The sequence below is a fragment of the Bombus vosnesenskii genome, unplaced genomic scaffold (genome assembly GCF_011952255.1).
Source record: "Bombus vosnesenskii isolate JDL3184/JDL3185 unplaced genomic scaffold, Bvos_JDL3184-5_v1.1 scf7180000013304, whole genome shotgun sequence".
Classification (NCBI taxonomy): Eukaryota; Metazoa; Arthropoda; class Insecta; order Hymenoptera; family Apidae; genus Bombus; species Bombus vosnesenskii.
Genome location: NW_022882953.1, coordinates 426,847 through 445,899, shown reverse-complemented (window position 1 = coordinate 445,899; position 19,053 = coordinate 426,847). Strand labels below are relative to the sequence as shown.

At 34.1% G+C, this 19,053-nt stretch overlaps 2 protein-coding genes across 4 annotated transcripts; one reads left to right on the top strand and one right to left on the bottom strand.

Annotated features, from left to right (window-relative positions):
* Positions 1-598: 598 nt before the first annotated feature.
* Positions 599-17,728, bottom strand: LOC117234411 (putative protein FAM10A4). The gene is made up of 5 exons (XM_033495573.1): positions 17,526-17,728; positions 16,941-17,231; positions 16,386-16,798; positions 1,365-1,580; positions 599-1,034 (listed from the first exon to the last, which is right to left on the bottom strand). Exons 2-5 carry the CDS (start codon positions 17,221-17,223, stop codon positions 807-809), a joined length of 1,140 nt encoding a protein of 379 aa, XP_033351464.1. The 5' UTR covers positions 17,224-17,231; positions 17,526-17,728; the 3' UTR covers positions 599-806.
* On the top strand, positions 5,634-16,081 carry LOC117234410 (sarcalumenin). Of its 3 annotated transcripts, none has more exons than XM_033495571.1 (10): positions 5,634-5,834; positions 11,137-11,223; positions 11,290-11,375; positions 11,466-11,607; positions 12,008-13,177; positions 13,322-13,438; positions 13,624-13,853; positions 13,928-14,119; positions 14,183-14,446; positions 14,549-16,081. In XM_033495571.1, the coding sequence occupies exons 1-10, from the start codon at positions 5,762-5,764 to the stop codon at positions 14,927-14,929; spliced, it is 2,742 nt and encodes a 913-aa protein (XP_033351462.1). In that variant the 5' UTR covers positions 5,634-5,761; the 3' UTR covers positions 14,930-16,081. The 3 variants fall into 3 exon arrangements, with proteins under 3 accessions (XP_033351462.1, XP_033351461.1, XP_033351463.1); XM_033495570.1 differs by having other exon boundaries at positions 5,641-5,834; positions 11,466-11,622; XM_033495572.1 differs by having other exon boundaries at positions 5,643-5,834; positions 11,466-11,622; positions 13,681-13,853.
* Positions 17,729-19,053: the final 1,325 nt, after the last annotated feature.

Here is a 19,053-nt window from a genome sequence, read left to right as displayed (position 1 = left end):
AAATCGTATTCGTTCCGTATCGAGTCAAGCATCAGCTGTTTATCGAGCAAAGTGAACAAAATGCCTATTATATACGTAAAATACTAAACATAGATAATAGTGTAAATTAAATCGAGAGTTAAGTGATAGTTCACGTTGACATATTTCGTTGATGTGTGAACAAACGTTTTATAACATAAGTAGACAATTAGCTTAAACATATAAAGTATTAAATTTGAAAAAATGAAAAAGCTATACGTATACGTTTAATAGAAATGAATTCTAGTATCACTCGTTACTCTAGAATGCATTTCCATATAATGAACAACTAAAAATTAAGGATTATTTAAGAAAGAAGCATTAAAAGGCATAAAATAATTCCTTCTCCAATTTAAAATCCCTTCCGCAAAAAAATTCCTTCTGCAAATTTAAAATCAATCAAACAAGTTTGAAATCAAAATGGTAAAATCGTTCGGCAGATTATATTAGTCTATATTGTATTAATATAGAATATATGCTATTCGATTATTATCTAGAAGTTCAGTTGGACGTTTACAGAATAACAAATGTCGATATACTCCATATTTAGATTACAGTTCTAACTTTAAGCTATATTATATAGGATTTTTATAATCATGCTTCTTTCTCAAGTTTATCGAGAAACGAATAAATCTTCTTTATGGCAACAAAGATATATCTTTTTACAATCCAACTCGCGGTTAATTTGTTAGTATTAGTTTAATAAGACACCATATAATGGTCGCTTTATTCAGAGCCTTGTAAATCATCTGAAGGTAAATTGAGAAGGAATTTCGAGCACACTAGCTTTAATCAAGGCCAACGTCGTCCTGTGGTTTCGGTTTTGGAGCTCCAGCTCCTGGGGCTCCGGGCATACCACCCATCATACCAGGAAAACCACCTGGGATATTACCAGCTCCGCCAAATTTCGAAGCCATCTTATTAATAAACGCCATGATCGTCGGATTGTTTTGGTACTTCAAAATATTTGCTGGGTTTGTAGAAATTTCTTTGAAGGCCTCAGCGATTTCAGGATCCTGCAAAAGAAAAATTAATATTAGTTAGAAAATTAATCGAGAAATTAATTCAAAAATTTACTGAAAAATTAATTGAAGAATTAATTGAAAAATTTAGTGAAGAGTTAATAATACCAATATCAGAATAGATTTCGTTCTGACACGAAAGTGATAATCCACGCTATAAGAACTCCAAAAATTACCAGAAAGATTATATTAGTGCAGTGATATCACGAGTTTTATATATTTTAATTTAATTATATAATTTAACTTCTATATAACCATGTGATACAGAAGTTTATTTTAACGCATAAACGATATCGTCGAATGAACTGATTAGTAGATATTTACCTGGAAAGCTTGGAGAACGTCTGGATCATTTAAAAATTTATAAAAGTCTCCCATTCCAGGGCTACCTCCGGGATGATCAGTTTGGGAAGTACGGGTGTTGTCCTCATAAGCTTTTGCACTTTCTCGAGCTTTCCTTAATCTTTCTTGTCTCTCGCGCTCTAATTTTTCTTGTATCTTGCGTTCCTTCTTTCTCTTATGTTCCTCGATTTTCCGAGCCTATAAAGGAAAATTTGATATAAAATACACTGGTTTATCGCAGAATATAATAGACAAAATAATATAATAAATACAGTAAGTAAAAATAATACATAGAAAGAATCTTTATTTTTAATGTCTAATTTAAATTTATATATTTTGAATATTATTTTAATTAAAATATATAAAAGAACGAATTTTTGTACGATGCTTGCGATCTAACACAAACAAAGTACTCTAATCATTATGTTCCGTGAAAGGAGTAACTCAGGGATCTGTCCAGGTTCAGGAACCTGTCCAAATACTAAATCATAATGACGTGAAACACGTCTGTCCAAGCCGTATTGTGACCTCATACGATTACGAGCTTATTATAGATCGTGTACCGGCCAATTTGGCCAGTAAACTTCGTTTCTCAAATCGATACTTTTCCCGTTCTCGTTATACTTCCCTCTTTTACACTTCATACATACTCGACAGCTTTCCATTTGTAATTCAGTTTTACACTTCAGCTCCTATCTTTGGCAAGGATCAGTTAGCGTTTCGAATAGACCATGAAAATTTTGTGTGCACTAAACTATGCCCCATCGTTGTTACAATGATGAAATCTACGCTCGTACCTAAACATTCCACCGTTTTGGCGTCAATGAAAAGAATTTTACATTGTCTCACGTACTACGCAAAATCATAACGAATAATGAAACATTGAAATCTCTGTTTCGAAGGAATATTTATAATAGAGGAACTATATCAAATCAGAGTGTTTTATCGTAGTTTATTTAAATATCAATGAATAATAGGTAGAAATATTCAATGTTATAATGGAAATTATCCATCGCATAGAAGCGCAACATTTATATTTTAATATTGAAGTTTGACCGTAACGAGCCATTTATAATACAAAGATAAGAAGAAAGGACAACAACGATTTATAATTAGATGGATGCAGAAGTGCTGTCAGTTTCTACGTTACTTATCAATAGCATTGTTTCTTAACTACATTGTGATAGACTTAAATAGAAACCAGTTCTATATAATAACTACGAATGTCTTATTTCAACAATAAATAAATAAAATGGCTCTTTGTCATGACAATAATAATTAAGGCGGAAAGATATCCATGATTGAAGTTCATATAAAGAAGAAGATATTAAAAACATTTGTTATATTTTTATTACCTAAACTGACAGAACCTTTGAACAATACTATAAGATCGATAACCTGATAGAATAATGTTATAGATAAGAGAAGATAAAGAGATAAGAAGAAGAAAGGATAAAGGAGAGAGCACGGGAGATAGCGAGCAAACGCGAGAACTTTTGCACGAGGGAAGCACCACCTTATACGGCGGCGACCCGGGCTTCTAAATATAAAGGCGCCCGTCGTTTCGATGCTTCTCTCTGTCCGAACGAGTACGCATTTCGCTGCGAATCTCTTCTCTTTGCTACACGCGCCGCAGCCACGTTCTCTCGTTGGGACCGTCGATAACAGACGTCTGGAATTCCGCTAATATTACGTCGCACAAAAGTTTGTCCCCTTTCCACCTTTCGTGTTCTCGTGTTCACGGTTCTTTAATTTCAGAACGAAGCGTTTCGGTGGAAGCTTGCTGCCCACGTTATGTGAAATTTTATTCTAGCGATTTCCAAGTAGTACAGAGTATTTTAGTAATTGAAAAATTGGTGGAGATGGCGCCTTTGAGTTCTTGTTAATAGAACGAGTTCTTAAAGTCTTGTCCTGATCTGACTTTTGCTATTATAATTGGAAAATTTAATGGACTTTTATGTATCATGTTGTATTATATCTGTTAGAATATGCTTTAGGAATTTAGGTTCAGGCAATTAAAACTATTTTTGTACTTTGTATTAATCTGGTTATCGAAGCCAGGAAGATGTAAATTGTTATTTGGTATGTGATTTTGATTGTAATTTTGAGAATTGACTATCTCTTATGTGTTTACGATGCGTTCGATATAATCTTTTATGTTCTATTTGTTGTATATTATTTATTATACATTATATATATTAACCATATATATATTGGGAATTTTTTATGAAATTCCAAGCTTTAGTGTTTGTATATTGTATAAAACTCCGAGTTTTATAAGGAACTATATACAAGTAACTATATATATATATAATTATAACAATATACAAGCACTGATACCTGCTAATGTTATACAGAACTTGCAAATGCGAGTATACGATGTAGCGTATATGCTACTGAGAATTATTACACTTGCATCCTGAATATTTCAAGAGGAGAGTTTATTTGATGTAACGTTATTTTCATTGACAATGAAAACCTATAATAAGTTACGTAGCATATTATCAAATATAACAATGTATTAGATATAATTTTTTCAATGAGAATGAAATTATACTTCGATTTTCCTACCTTTAACAATATAAAGAAGTTGAAAATGGACAATTAAACAATCGAATTATTCCAAATTCCTATATACTAAATAGGAATCACGGAGGCTTATTTTCTAAAGACTCGAAGTATTACAATTTCGGTACTATTTGATTAAGATATTCGATTTATTTTGACTAGTAAAACCAACACACATTCCTCGAGATCAAAGATGTACTACTTTCATCAACATCTAACTTTCTGCCGATTTCCATGACGACCTTGTCCCCGTATCACGCATGTATTTTAGGAATTCTACGACTGCGGCGCATATAATTGGCTCGTATTAAGTAACTACACAACTTTGATCTTCGATAAAGCATCGTAATTTTCATTGCGAAGACAAAGAAAATATATCTGCGAGAGATCATCGTGATTATTTATAAACCTCTATCTTTATACTCGTCATGAATTTCCGTCATCGACTTTCCTTCATCTGGCCTACCAAATTCTGGGGGTAACATACTGTGACCATCGATGAGAAAATATAGCAACAGAAAAACGGTCGATGACAGACTTTCGTCATATATTAAAAAAAAAAAAAAAAACACGCAGGAAGAGGAGGAAGAAAAGATCGACGAAGACGACGACGATGGAAACGAGGTTGAGGATGACGTGATAGTTAGGTCGAAACGTGTGCAGGATCTTCGTGCACGGTCGCTAGTCAATGTCTTAGCGGTCTGTCGGCCAGGTAGACCCTGCAAACCCGAGAAAACCGGGCCGCCAAGAGGTATTTTTAAAACTGCCACTCTACGACCAGTATCTACGGATTGTACGAGATAATGATTCGGTGAATCAGTGGTGGTCGTGCTCAGGCATCTTCTGCATACTTCAGGAAAAACCAAATTGTCGTTTTGTAGACTATTGCTAGCCTCGAATAAAAGCAACGCTTCATTGGACTCGTTTAAAAGCCGTACTTTTTGGTTAATTCTCGTAATTATAGAACTTTCTACGAGTTGCTTTGATCAATCTATTGATTTGAGTAAAGAAGTCGAGTAGAGAAGGAACCTGATAAATTGTCAAAATAACTCAATTCAGGTTTAATCTTTCATTAAAATCCTAGTATAGTATCTATTCTATTTAAACCTATCATCCTCGCTATCAACACGTTACGAAATCAGCAACATCAACATTAAAGATTACGATCTTCTTCGCTCAGATTCATTTCTTTTTCTCTCCTAACGCTTTCGAAACAAACATGTTTACTCCATCAAATATCGAGTAATTATTTATAGAGTATACCTGTATGTACTCTAGATCTTCTCTGCAGCATAGAATCATTTACTTCCATTTATATCATTACGTCGTAATTAATTATACGAAGTCCAAGTAACAATCCAAATCTTCACGCGCATATCCTTTCTCCATTAATAATATATATATTAAAAATGTTTCCAATTTCTAGAACACTTAGGAAAAGTGTGAAGAAACACTCTTCCTTCCTTCGGACGTACTAAGATCTTCTCGATTGAAATTTAATTTTATTTCATTTGACGCTAATCCATCCAATAAACGATAAGGAATTTAACATGCAATTCTTCTCGCCAGCAAATACCAAAAACAATAGGTATTCGAAAATTACGCGAATGGAATCTCGCGATCAGGCGGGAAAAAACGAGAGAATGATGGCTCGCGTGGTCCCGGCTGTGGGGTGAGAAGTAGAGGGGCGACTTCGGGGTTTGGCGGTAGTGACAATGCCAGTTCCTCGCGGGCGAGTTGGAGTCGAAGGCGACTATCGAGTGAGACGAGCTGCCAGCCCTGGCTCATCGTGTAGTGCCTAGTGAAACGAGATGACGGGCTCGCGGCTGAGACCCGCGTACTTCGTGGGCCTCTTGCTGGCCCTTCTAGCCGTCGCCTTACAGGGTGAGTAGCCCTCGATCAGGCTCCTTCCCTCCAAGGATGCTTCTCTTCCCCTGTTCGCTTTGTATTATCATTCTTCTCTTTCGATTCTTCCGTAAACGCTTCATTTGAAGTAATTAATCTCTCGAGTATTTCTGCTACGGTTTATTTTCCAAGATTTTATCGTTCCTTCAGGAAGCGATCTTGTATCATCATCATCATCATCATCATCATCCATGTTTTCCGATTATTGTGCAATCGTTCGATTTGAGAAAGTTGATCTTTATATCTGATACAGTTTATCTTCTAAAGTTTTATCGTCCCTTGAGAAAGAGACTTTGCACCATCTTCATCCCTGTTTTTCAATTATTCCGCAATCGTTTGATTCAAGGGAGTTCATCTATTTTGAGTGCTTTTGACGTAGTTTCTCGTCCAAGTTTTTATTTAGAAAAATTTATATCAGGAAGTGATCAACGTATCTCTGCTTCCGATTCTAATTTTGTTCTATGTTTTATGACAATTAAATACGATACTCAAAGTTGATGGAATTCTGGAAATCACTACGAAGTCTTACATGCGTATGTACTATTCTTCTTTTTTCTTCGTGCATGATTTTCTTAACAGTTTTCCAATTTACGAAAGAAATTAAACAAGAATTTTTTAGAAGAGAATTGGTTCTTCTCCTCATTGTTGCATCGTTTCGTAGAATTTCAAAACCAAGTGTTCGTGCCAAGATTTTCTCTAAAGAGACTACCTCGTTCATCGTATATATATTCATAATCTCCTTTACGGAATTTTCTCCATCGATTCGTTTCAATTCTAACCGGGAACAGAGCTGCCAAACAAATCCATGCATTGACATCATCATTTGTTTTCGCGTTATTTTTAACGAGTTGTCACGAGACGCTTTTTTAGAATGTATCTACGCGACGTCGTTTATTCGACGTTTATTCGTCGTTAATTTTATAAACGAAGAGCAACACCTTGCTTTTGCACGAGTATGATTCACGATATTATTCGTGAAGATGATCGTGGACCTGAGAATCTTTTGATATTATCGTTTCCAATTGTTAGGATTGATCTAGATCGTCGATTTTTCAAGCGCGTAGGTGTCAGTGTGGTCAAGTTTCTAGAAGTTTTAGCGGTCGATGATATGGATGACGCGCTGACGAACGTGTGACGATTGATGAAGGTCAATGTTACGTAAAGTCACTGGTCTGCGTCATCGGTTGCCTGGCTTGTCAAAGCCTCTTCAGCATCGAGCAAACGTGTGATCGAACCGATGAACCTACGATCCATTGCATCATCGTTGGTTTGTTATGTCGATACCGTTAACGAGCATCTCTTCTCCATTCAACGTCACGTGCTCTTCCTTTCAACGTTTAACTTTATTTCCTTGATACATCGTGACGTCTTACAAACTCCTTCGAATAGTATCGATAGTTCAATAGTGATTCTTAACGCAATAGAATCATTTTAAAATAGTACCGATAATTATGTACATATACGTCATATCAGTAACGGTTCTTAATAAAATAGAATCATTTTCTTGAAAATATTATAAAAACATTATAAATATATATCAAAAAGAATACAAAATGATTGCACTTTGTAAATTGAAGAAATGAAAGAAGTTGAAGGAATTACGTGCTATTATGTTCTCTTTTAATCTCTTAAATAAACTAAATTTTTCGTTTTCCATAGTTTTGATAGATATAAAAGAATATTTATTTAAAATGTTAGGCATTTAGTGGTTATTATTTATTTATTTTTCTTTCCGTTCTTTTTTCTTTTTTATGCAATATGGAATGGTTATTGTAGATGTGAAATGCAGTTGGAGAACAACGATAATGGTATTGCGGTCAAATTAACGAAGCGAAATGGGACGACGATCGAGTAAACGATTTTGATCGTGGATTCAAGGATTTGTTATTTTAGGAATCGATGGAAACCGACTGTCAACAACTTGCAAATAATTACATAAGAACAGGCATAAATCCGTGCCAGATTCGCTCTAAATTCTACAAATTTGATCGTGAATTCCGTTTAAAGCGATACCTAAACCTTAACATGTTTGCTGATGGCAATGGACAACGAAGGATAATCAGAATCCGTGTTTACCACTTACGAACAGTTCATAAATTAATATTCGTCAAATATATTGACGTGCTCGTAAAATATATGGTAAACATATAATATTGAAACTTTTACAAATTACTATAAAAAAAAACGTGCACTTATGCAATGACACTCTTAATATTATTAAAGAATATAGTATTATACCAAGGTGCAATTTCTTAAATAAATTATATCTATATCAAGCAATATAATAATTAATACAATATTTATAATTTAATTTCTTTATAAAAATCTTTATATGAAAATTTTCTTTCATAAGGAAAGAGTACTTGTAAAAATGATTAGAGTAATATAATAGATCAATGGCAAGTCAAGAAAAAATGAACAATGCACTTTTCAAGTAAATCTAACTTTTATAGCAAAAAGATTAAAGACTATACATGCCACAGTGCGCGGAACAAGACTTCAGAATCTATCTTTATCCTTGGTGGCTATGCTTGTGCCAAACGACAGCTGCTTACCTCTACTTCCATTACCCGTATCTTGACATTTTCGAGGATTATTTTGCAACATACATAATTTCAACATATTATCTTACAGATCGCTAAAGTCTAAAATTAATATTCCGCCTGTAAATTAACGGTAGCAGCTCTTCACTTATAATTTACTTCTTTGTTTGTTCTCATAATATTCAGTAACGAAACAGTAAATCTAAATCAAAATAAAATCTTGAAATCCGCTATAGAACAAAAACAAATAAAAGAGGAAGAAAAGCTACATAAATAATTTGACGAGTCTCGTAAAGTCAAGTTAAAATTCAATAAATAATTAAGTATCGTTAGAACTTTATTAAGATTCCCTCTGATTTTGTGGGAGACAAAAGGCTAAAACGTGCAAAATGATAAGATCTCGTGCCAAGAGTACCAACACGTGTGATGTAATGATGAAAATTTATGAGCAATACATGCTACGTATTTTCTTTTCATCTATACCTACAGAGTAACTAAATTTCACTTTGAAAATTGCATCATCGGCTAAGGAACAGGAAACCTGACTCCATATAAATTCTTCATAGTTATTTCATAGTAAGAAATCGTTGGTTGCTATATAATCATTAACTAGTATATCCAGTATCTCTGGTATACTAGTATATCTTCTGTCGATGTTGCACTTCAATTTGTTGTTCCAATGCGTTGATATCATCATCAACGGTATCAATGAATTTTGTATCGTCGAAGAATCTCGGCTAAAGTATTTGTACTTTTTCGCTGCGAATAACCGATAAAAATACGTTTCGCTCATCCAATATATAAATATTTTCAAGTGTTGCTCGGCTCAAAGCCGCCTACTCGTCGCTAAACTTAGAAACCGGCCTCCCAGGTACTGCCTAGAAAGATGATATCGACATTTTCATCGACCGAGATTTTATATACGGTGGCACATATTATAACACCAAAACTAGATCCTGGCGTACTATGTTTTCATAGACAAACGTGTGAGGGTATTGACACATTTCATTTAAAGTCATCTTCATTATTCATAGGATTCATAGTCTTCAACGTTGAAACAGTGTGCTTATTTGTGTCCTTTTCCCTTTCAATAAATTTGGAAATGATTTCACAGCATGTGAAGTACAATTTTAGTCTAATGGATCCTGAGGATTTGTTGTAATGTTTAGATTGTAGAAATTTCTTCATTTTCCTCTAGTTGCCTTAGATCTAGATGTTTAGTACATAATCAATAATTGTCAATAGTAGTAAAAGTGAATGTATGTGTATATAAAATCTTCCTTTAGTTTATATATTACGTTTTGACACATTTCTATGTGTCAAATAATTTACAGTAATAAAGGTGTTGATAGTTAATCCAATTAATTCTTATTGTTGTACTCTCACAAGGATACTAACTGGTAATTGATCCCCATATTTCTCAATAATTGTTCTGGTATCAAAACGTCGCAGTTTGGAATATATTCAAGGTGTTAATGCATCTTTAAATTTTCAAGGTACTACCGCTGATTAATTACTTAGTAACTCTTCTCTGCTGTGTTCTTAAAACTTTACTTGGCAGCATTTACATTCTTCTTTAATTTCTCTTCTGTAAATCTACTTACTCTAGTAGATTTCTAAAAACATCATTCCTAATCGAAAACCATTCTTTATCATCATCTTCAATGTTCCCATTATTGTACATTTCTTTTCATCATCATCTTCTTCTTCACTTCACAATGGCTGTTGAACTATTATTTTCATATGTTGTTTTCAAAAGCCATCTTCTTCTAAAGAACTTGACGTTGAACATCCTAAATATCAAAATATTTGTACTTGTTTAAGTTCAATTTATCAAGCAATAAATCTACTTGGACAAGAAATTACATTCCATAGGATATACCGAAGATATTCTTCTTTCAGTTAAAATTATTTATCGAAGATTCTTGATGAGTAAAACTTTCCTGATAAACATGTAAACTACTCTCATACTTTAATATTTGATCCATTAGTGGGTTGCGTCTCAAACTTTGGAAACCTATTATCTTTTACTATTGGACTTTTAATGCCCTTTAGGAACGATACTTATCTTTTCCTAGTTTCTTAGATCACGATCAAGCATGGTTGTTGTTTCGGCACACCTGTCACTGTTCGAGCACGCGTTCAACCCAAACGATGTGTAATGACTCTGACAAGATCTTGCGTCACCTGGGTCAGATATTTTTGGTGGTCGCGTGGCGTTAAACTCTCCTGCTAAGCTCCGTGCTAGGTTATCTAATACTCCGCACCTTCTTTTGGCACCGCGTGTTTAGCATAGTGAGAACTCTCGACGAAAATTCCTGGCACTCAAAGAATCGGCATAGAACCAAGCCAACCGTGAAATCTTGTGTAAAATTCGTACAAAAGAAAAATACTTCATATAAACATTTCTTGTTATTGTATATACACCTCGTATACGTTCATGAATGACCATCAGGATATGCCAATGGTTCTTTACTGTTATTGTATCAATAAAATATTATATTTCAGATACACAATCTGTTCTTTTATAAAAAAAAAAAAAATTGAAGAAAAGGAATTGAAATTGCAATAATTTTGAAATGGAAACCAAGTGCTTCCTCAAACGTGCAATAAATTCATAATTAACTAATATTCGTAGTAATAATCTTTTTATACTTTTCAACATGAGTACTACTTCTTCTCTTCTAATAAATACGTAAATTCCTGTAGTAATTCTGAGACTGAACTCGTGTTTTCAGGAGTGCAAAGCGAAGAAGAGCTAGAAGTGCCGCCAGAGGATCTGTGTCGACCATATATAGAGAAGGCGTTGAAGGATCTCGGTACAGGTAATGTTAAAATGTCGAGGGATATTCAACTGGAGCACAACGATTTCTAGAATCTTTCGTTTGAAGGATCTTTGGAGCAGACCAGTGCCGAGGCCGGGACCGACGTCGATAAAGAGAGTCAAGAAGATGAAGCAAAACCTGCGAGCGAAGAAGTAAGACAAAGTATCTTTTTCATTCTAAAATCAATAATTATCATTTTAATGTATGAAGATCATGAAAATGTTTTTTGACATTCGCTGTAGGAAGGTAAGCCTTCAAAGGAAGATGTGGCAACAGAAGAAGATAAACAAGAATCGGTAGAAGAAACTGGAGGCGCAGAAAGTGCCGAACAAGGTGTGCAAAGTGCTGAAGCTGGAGAAGAACCTGGAGAAAGTGCCGAAGCAGGTGAAGCAGAAGGAGGTAAATGTTAAAGGATCAGTATTTGCATCAACCTGTTAATCTTCTTCTTACATCTATAAATTCATTCAAGTTAGGTAATTAATATTGCACCAAACTAATACTGTATATTGCTCAATACTGCTGTATAATACTCAATACTGCTCCTTTATGAGCATAGATACTTCTTTCGATTGTTATCTAATTATTCTTGCCTTTTTATATAATTTTTCTTATCTTAAATAAAGTATCTTAACTCAATAAAATTTCTTACCTTAACAAATTAGATTAAATTCCTGGAGCTTTTGTAGAATCATAAAACAAAGGAAGCTAGAATACAATATCGCGTCTCTTCTTTCATGATTCATTACTACTGCCAAAGTATTAAAAAACATATTATTGCTTCTAGGTGAAAGTGAGCAACCAGATGAAAAGTCCGGAGAAGTAGTCAAAGAAACCGAGGAGGATAAGGAGGAATCTGTGGAACAAGCGGAAGAGGGTGGTGAAGATTCTGCTCAGGAAGGAACTGAAGAGGATAAGGATGTAAAATCTGGTGAAGAGGAAAAATCGGAGGAGGCAGCACAAGTGGAAAAGTCTGAGGAAGAAGAACCAGCGGATGCTGGAAAATCAGAAGAAGAAGTACAACGGGATGCTGAAATCGATGTAGATGAAGGAAAATCCGAGGAAAAATCGCAGGCTGACGATGGAAAATCCGACGAAGCACAAGCCGAAGGAGAATCGACTGAAGAAGCGAAAATCGACGAGGAGAAATCCGACGAAGAAGCCAAGACCGAGGAGGTGAAGTCTGACGAAGAGAAAACCGAAGACGACGCGACCGATTCGAAGGCGGAAAAGGCAGAAGAAGCAGTTTCTAAAGAAGAAGGTGAAAAAGACCAAGATAGTAAAACTGAAGAGGAAGGTCAATCAGTGGAGCAACAAGTAAGCGGAGAAGAAGCAAAGGAAGAGAGTAAAGAAGGTGAAGGTGAAGGTGAAAGTACAGAAGGTCAAACAGAGGAGAAAGCAAAACAGAGTGAAGAAGCTGAAGAAGGTAAGTCTGAAGAAGAAACCGCAAAATCAGCTGAAGAAGAAACTGTAAAATCAGTGGAAGAAGAAACTGCAAAATCAGTGGAAGAAGAAGAAGAAGAAGCGGAGAAGTCGACGGAGAAGGGAACTGAAGAAGAAGCTAAATCAGCAGAGGAAGAAACTGATAAGCCGAAGTCTCGTGCTAGGAGAGAAGTTGGCGGAAAAGAAAGCGAAGAAGAAGGCGGAGAAGAAGGCGTAGGAGAAGGCGAAGAAGGCGAAGGAGATAGCGAAGGCTCGAAGGAACCAGGAGAAAACGAAGAAGAACCTACCCCAGAGGAAGACTTGATCCGAGAGATAGTGGTACCGGAGAATTTACGACCGCGTGATCATATTAATCAGCTGTTAAAACTGGATGAAGAAAATGAAGAGAAAGAACGAGCAATACAGAAACACGCGGATGTTATACTAAAGGAACTGAAGAGGGTTTATGACAATGCCATCCAACCATTGGAGTCTTTGTATAAATATAGAGACTTGAGCAATAGACACTTTGGTGGTAAGCATAATTAAAATAAACAAAATGAGATAGGTCACTATTAATTGATAAAAAGATTATTCCTTAAAATAGTAATATTCAAAAATACTACTAATACTAAAGTACTAATATTCGATATTTAAATATGTAACATTAACTTTATAGATCCGGAAATATTTTCGAAGCCACTAGTCCTCTTCATGGGTCCGTGGAGCGGTGGGAAATCTTCCATCATAAACTATTTGCTCGATATCGAGTACAGCCAGACATCGTTAAGAACAGGTGCGTAAGTAGCGAGAAAACGAAGAAAGTAGTGAGAATTTGTTGTGCGAGGATGCTTCGACTTACTTTATATTGACGCTTAACTAAGTCGGCCGTGATCACGCCTTCAAATAGTAAAACAATGCTGATGTAAAGATTTAGCGCTAGAAGCATGCTAGGAGCATGAATATACAGATAGTGTTTAGGTGGTTTGAGAGAGTGCTTTGAGGAGCAATGCAAAACGCCAAATGGAAATGACACAGGAGCCGAGCCATCTCCGGCCTACTTCAATATTATTATGCACGGAGAGGAAGAGGAGATCCTCGATGGCACACAGCTAGCCGCCGACTGGACTTTCTCCGGATTACAAAAATTCGGCCAAGGATTGCTCGATCGTCTTAAGGGTTTACGACTTGACAATAAATTGCTAGAAAAAGTAAATATATTCTGTAAATAATTTCATTCTATAAAAATTTGTTATTTCAATGATGTATTTTTTTACATTAATAGGTCAATATCGTCGAGATACCAGGAATTTTAGAAATTCGAAAACAAGTCCAACGTTTGTTCCCGTTTAACGATGCGTGTCAATGGTTCATTGACCGCGCAGACATAATATTTCTAGTATACGATCCATCTAAGTTAGACGTTGGGCCAGAAACAGAGGCTATCCTTGATCAATTGAAAGGAAGGGAACACCAGGTAAGCTTCGATATTAAAATCTGGACACTGTTAACACCAGGATAATGTGAACTTCTACAACAGACACGCATCATTCTCAACAAAGCTGATCAAGTAAAACCAGAAGAACTGATGAGAGTGCAAGGCGCTCTGATTTGGAATATATCCCCGCTGATGTCCAGCGCTGAGCCACCGATAATGTACTCCACATCATTGTGGTCGTTACCATACGAAGCTGGTGCACCTACCAGATTATTGTATGCTCAGGAACGTGCATTCCTACGTGACTTACGTACTGCCATCGACAAACGTGTCGAGCATAAGATAGCGAGCGCCAGAAGATTCGCTGTAAGTTATTACGATCGATTTTTCATTAATATGATTTTTCATCTTCTTAATCTGTTGTCTTTGATCGGTGATTAAATATGAAATATTTCTTCGTGCTTATAGGTACGAGTGCGCAATCATGCTAAAATGGTAGATTGCTATCTAACCACGTACTACAATCACAAGACATTCTTTGGAAACAAAAAAGAGATCAGTGACAAGATTACCGATAATCCACAAGATTACCATATCTACGAGGGCTTAAGTACTTTGAAGAATATATCACGCTATGACTTGCCTGATCCAGACGTTTATCGAGACTTCTTCCGATTAAATCCTCTTTATGATTTTCCTCTACTAAGCTCTACGTGCACGTACTTCCGTGGATGTCCGATCAATAGACTCGATGTTGCCATTGCTTACGATTTGCCAGAGCTCGTAGGCAAATACAAGAAATCAGTAGAGCAAGTCATACACGAGTATGAAACAAGTCCTTCTAGTTGAGTGTAATCCTACATTCTCAAACAAAGCTCTTGATGCCACATGAGATATGAGGTGAGAGCAAATCGTACAAAACAAACAAGAGAAAGAGTGAGAGGAAACGAACATTGGTGTGAGTTCATTACTTGAAGCAGTACAGAGAAGAAGTTTCTTTCCTGAAATAGCAAAAACTTAGGTTTGGATCGCCTTCAGATAAAAGTCCAACTGGATCATACATGAAGAGAAGAGAATGCAAGACCTAAACAGAATTCTCCTGGAACATTATTTTGCGCGATAATATTAAATAGTTCATTTAAGGATGAGAAGACATACTGTGGAGTATGAAAACGTACTGTTGGTTTTGTAGGTAAATAATATGGATACTAATGACACAATAAGGAAGATGATATGGTTGGTTAATGATATGCTTAACATATATTTAAGTGTATTAGTGGATTGGAATGAATTGAAGGTTTCAAGAAACCTGTGTTTGGAAAATAGGACGAGTGTTACCATTCCAATCTAAGAAAAGAATAGTGTGTTTCCTTTGAATGTGTTCCAATACAGCTTTGATTACACAGTTATGGAAAACATATCACAATAATGGTGGGTCCTATTGTCTAACACACAAATATAGAAGTTGGAAATATAGTGAACTCGCGCGATAGACTTTTTTGGAACTTAGTGTAATGGTTGTGCTAATTATAGCATAACGCTGTGACACTTTCAGCCATCAGAACAACATACGATGAGAGCAGTTACATATTATAAGTATGTGAAATAAAATAAATAAAAATATTTCCATTAAGAAAGAGATAAGAATGATCTCTTTTTGAAGCTACAAATCGTGTTCTTATTAAAAGTTATAAATATTTATTTAAAAAAAATTAATTAATTACTCAATAATAACTTCCCATGTTGATATATAAACTATATTTCAATATGAATGAATATATTGTTTGTTTTAGTAAAAAATTTGATTTTTAATGTACCTTGTGTAAATTAAATGCCTCATATAAATCATGAATTGTTTTGCATTGTTATTGTTGTTCACATGTGTGATTGATTTTTTTGAAAGTAAGCAAATTGTTATGTTATTCTACGTAAGTTAAGTATTGAGGTTTAATAGACTTAATTTATGTATTTTTCAAATAGGAATATATAAATTATACTTGTCATTTGTGTAAATGTGATATTCTCAATCCCAAATACAGATTATTTATATATATAATAAATAAGATTTAATAGATAACTAAAAGTATGATATATTAATCCAATATAACAAACAGGATTTAACTGATCTTAGTTACATAAAATAATACTATAAGAAAAATTACAATATGATTAATTGATAGGTATTCTTATTAAGTGAGCATGCAATCTTTTCAATAATAAAAAATTTGAAAAATATGCAAAGTGATTGAAATAATAAATTAGATTATGAGAAAGATAGCAACAATTTGAAAAGGAAGATACTTACGTTTGGTGTAACTTCTCGTAACCACTCATCAGCTTGCTCATCAAAGTCAAATTTACAAGCAAGTCTCAAATCAGTAGCCGCTTCTTCGAATTTTCCAAGCAAGTGATAGGCCCTTCCTCTAAACTTGTGAGCTGCTGCACTATCCGGATTTAGTTCCAAAGCACGATTACAATCACGAATACAGGCATTAGGCTTATTCATTAACATGAAAATTTGTCCACGTTTGGCATAAAGTAACGATGCCTGTGGATTTAATACTATAGCTTCTGTATAAAGTTCTATAGCCTTTTCATAATCTTTTTCTATAAAAGCTGATACAGCTTCGGAACGTTTAGCCTGAGATTCTGCAATTTCTTCTTCTGTTGGTTGCAAAGTAGGATTTCCCATTTTTTGAGGAGTATCTTCATCTGGCTCTACAATTGTAATTTAGAAATATTATTAAATATTAGTATAAATTCTATTTAAATCTCAATATTATTAAAGATGCATACAAAAAATTAAGATTAAATAAAAAAATTAATGAAAATTAAGATAAAATTTTAGATAAACTTTTACCAATTACTCCACTCATATCAAGATCAATATCACTTTCTTCGCTTTCTGGTTCTGGTTCTGGTTTTGGTTCAGGTTCTTTAGATGCATTTGCATCTTCTGATTTTTTGCTTGGTGGTTCATTACTTGATTGTTGATTTGTTTTTGGTATCCGTCCTCCAAAAAATTCAATGAACGTTTTTATAAAGGAATATTCTGGCTGATTTAACAAAGAAGGATTTATCATGCATATATTGAAAAATGCTTCCAATTGTGCAAGAAGCTCTGGTTTTAAAGGAACAGACATTTTGCTACCTAAAACAACAAATGAAAATAATAAATTATACAAAACGTATTATGCGCATTTATGCTGCATAAATATGAAAGAAAATTCTAGCAACCACGTAAATACGACCAACATATAACCATATATGTATCAATTATGTATGTCGAATGATTAGTCAATATGCAAAAAATTTATGTGACTTAAATAAAGTTCGATCTTTTAATACATTTTGATTTTTTGATATGTACAATAGAAAAAGAATTACAATGTTCGAAATACCGGTAATGGATAGTTCTAATACATATCAGAATTCGCATACTTACCGATAATAATATAGACTTTACGTAGATTTCGACGAAAGGTATGAAATAAATATTTAAGGTTCTGATATTATTGAAAATAATTTGTATTATTCGAGTTCACAAAATATGAAATTAATATTTGGAGCACAACAAAATGCACCAGGCATACGATCGAAGTAGATACGTACTATTATATCCTAACAGAGACGGAGAGACCAAATTCATCTGATCGTTAGATCTGATACGCAATACTGTACTAGGCAGGGCAGAATACACATATTGATATGTTGGCAAGTTTACAACTGGCATCATTTATGCAAGTAACATCTGATTAGTTTGAATTTCTTACTTTAAATAATAATAGAAAAGTGTGTTTACGCGAATACGATAATAAATATTGACATAGAAATAACAAGAGAAAATAAAGATATGTTTTGGATCAAATTTAATACACATAACTTTTCAACCGCCAGATTTCTAAGCTTAAGATTTTTATTTCTATATTCTGCGTGTCGAAAACTGTAATAATATATAAAAAAAAAAGTCAATAATTTTATGTCCCCTAAAGTAAAGTACAACATCTGGTACAGCCAATTATTTTATTTTGTTCTTCATCAGCATTCCATGTACATTTTTCGTAATATATCTAAATATGTGAAAATATGATCTCGATGTCACTATTATGTCAAAAATATCATACTTTACCAAATATGAGTACATTTTTCAAAATTCGCCGCATATTTTCTTTTTTCTCTAAAAAAAATATAGTAAGTAAATAATTTCTCTTTCTTAAACAAGTTGCAATTACTTTAATTATTGCGCAATTTTGTTATTCTCATACTTGCTTATTTCGGATAGAAAAGTAAATTTTTCATAAAAGAGTTTCCGTAAAAAGAACTTTTCCGTAAAATTAATTTATAATTATAATATAATAGTAATTTATAATTAAACAGGTTTTTGTCTATACTAACGTGGAACCAAACACAGGGCAGATCCCTAATTTTCTGGTTCTTGTATATGCTAGCGTCGATCAGCTTCAGCACTTGACCGCATGGTGCATCACCTGTACTGTGAAATTAGAACATTTTCTGTCTCCTATTGGCCATCGACTAGCAACACAAGCAACGTTCAAGTATTATTAACCGACAGCCAGTAGCTACAGCCGCAGTAATTACGTTTTGTATATTATCGACTTGTCTCGTTGGATGGAATATAATTAATAATAACTTTCCTTATTATTTACTAGGAAAGAATATACATGTTAGTAGTATATGCAAATAATAAAAAAACATGATTAATTTTATGTATAACTGTATTTTATTATACATAACCTTTAACCTTAACTTTCCATCGTTTTGAAGTATCAACTTTATCATTTGATAGTAGGGAAGTAATAAAACTTCGGAGGATAATAAAATGATCTGAATATATAATAAAAAAATGTTATCCCATTCTATATAGAACTACATCACTTGTAATTAGAAACTAGAGAAATGATAACGCTCTTTTTGTCCCATTATATTTTCCAGCTTTATTATCTTATACTATG

Excerpts from the sequence above, each read along its gene's own strand:
- LOC117234410 (XM_033495570.1), top strand. The coding sequence starts at position 5,762 with ATGACGGGCTCGCGGCTGAGACCCGCGTACTTCGTGGGCCTCTTGCTG. Across the intron at positions 5,835-11,136 it reads TCTAGCCGTCGCCTTACAGG|GAGTGCAAAGCGAAGAAGAG; the intron begins GTGAGTAGCCCT and ends TCGTGTTTTCAG. Across the intron at positions 13,439-13,623 it reads CCAGACATCGTTAAGAACAG|GTGGTTTGAGAGAGTGCTTT; the intron begins GTGCGTAAGTAG and ends GATAGTGTTTAG.
- LOC117234411 (XM_033495573.1), bottom strand. The coding sequence starts at position 17,223 with ATGTCTGTTCCTTTAAAACCAGAGCTTCTTGCACAATTGGAAGCATTT. Across the intron at positions 1,581-16,385 it reads TACGAGAAGTTACACCAAAC|GCTCGGAAAATCGAGGAACA; the intron begins GTAAGTATCTTC and ends TTTCCTTTATAG. Across the intron at positions 1,035-1,364 it reads ACGTTCTCCAAGCTTTCCAG|GATCCTGAAATCGCTGAGGC; the intron begins GTAAATATCTAC and ends TTTCTTTTGCAG.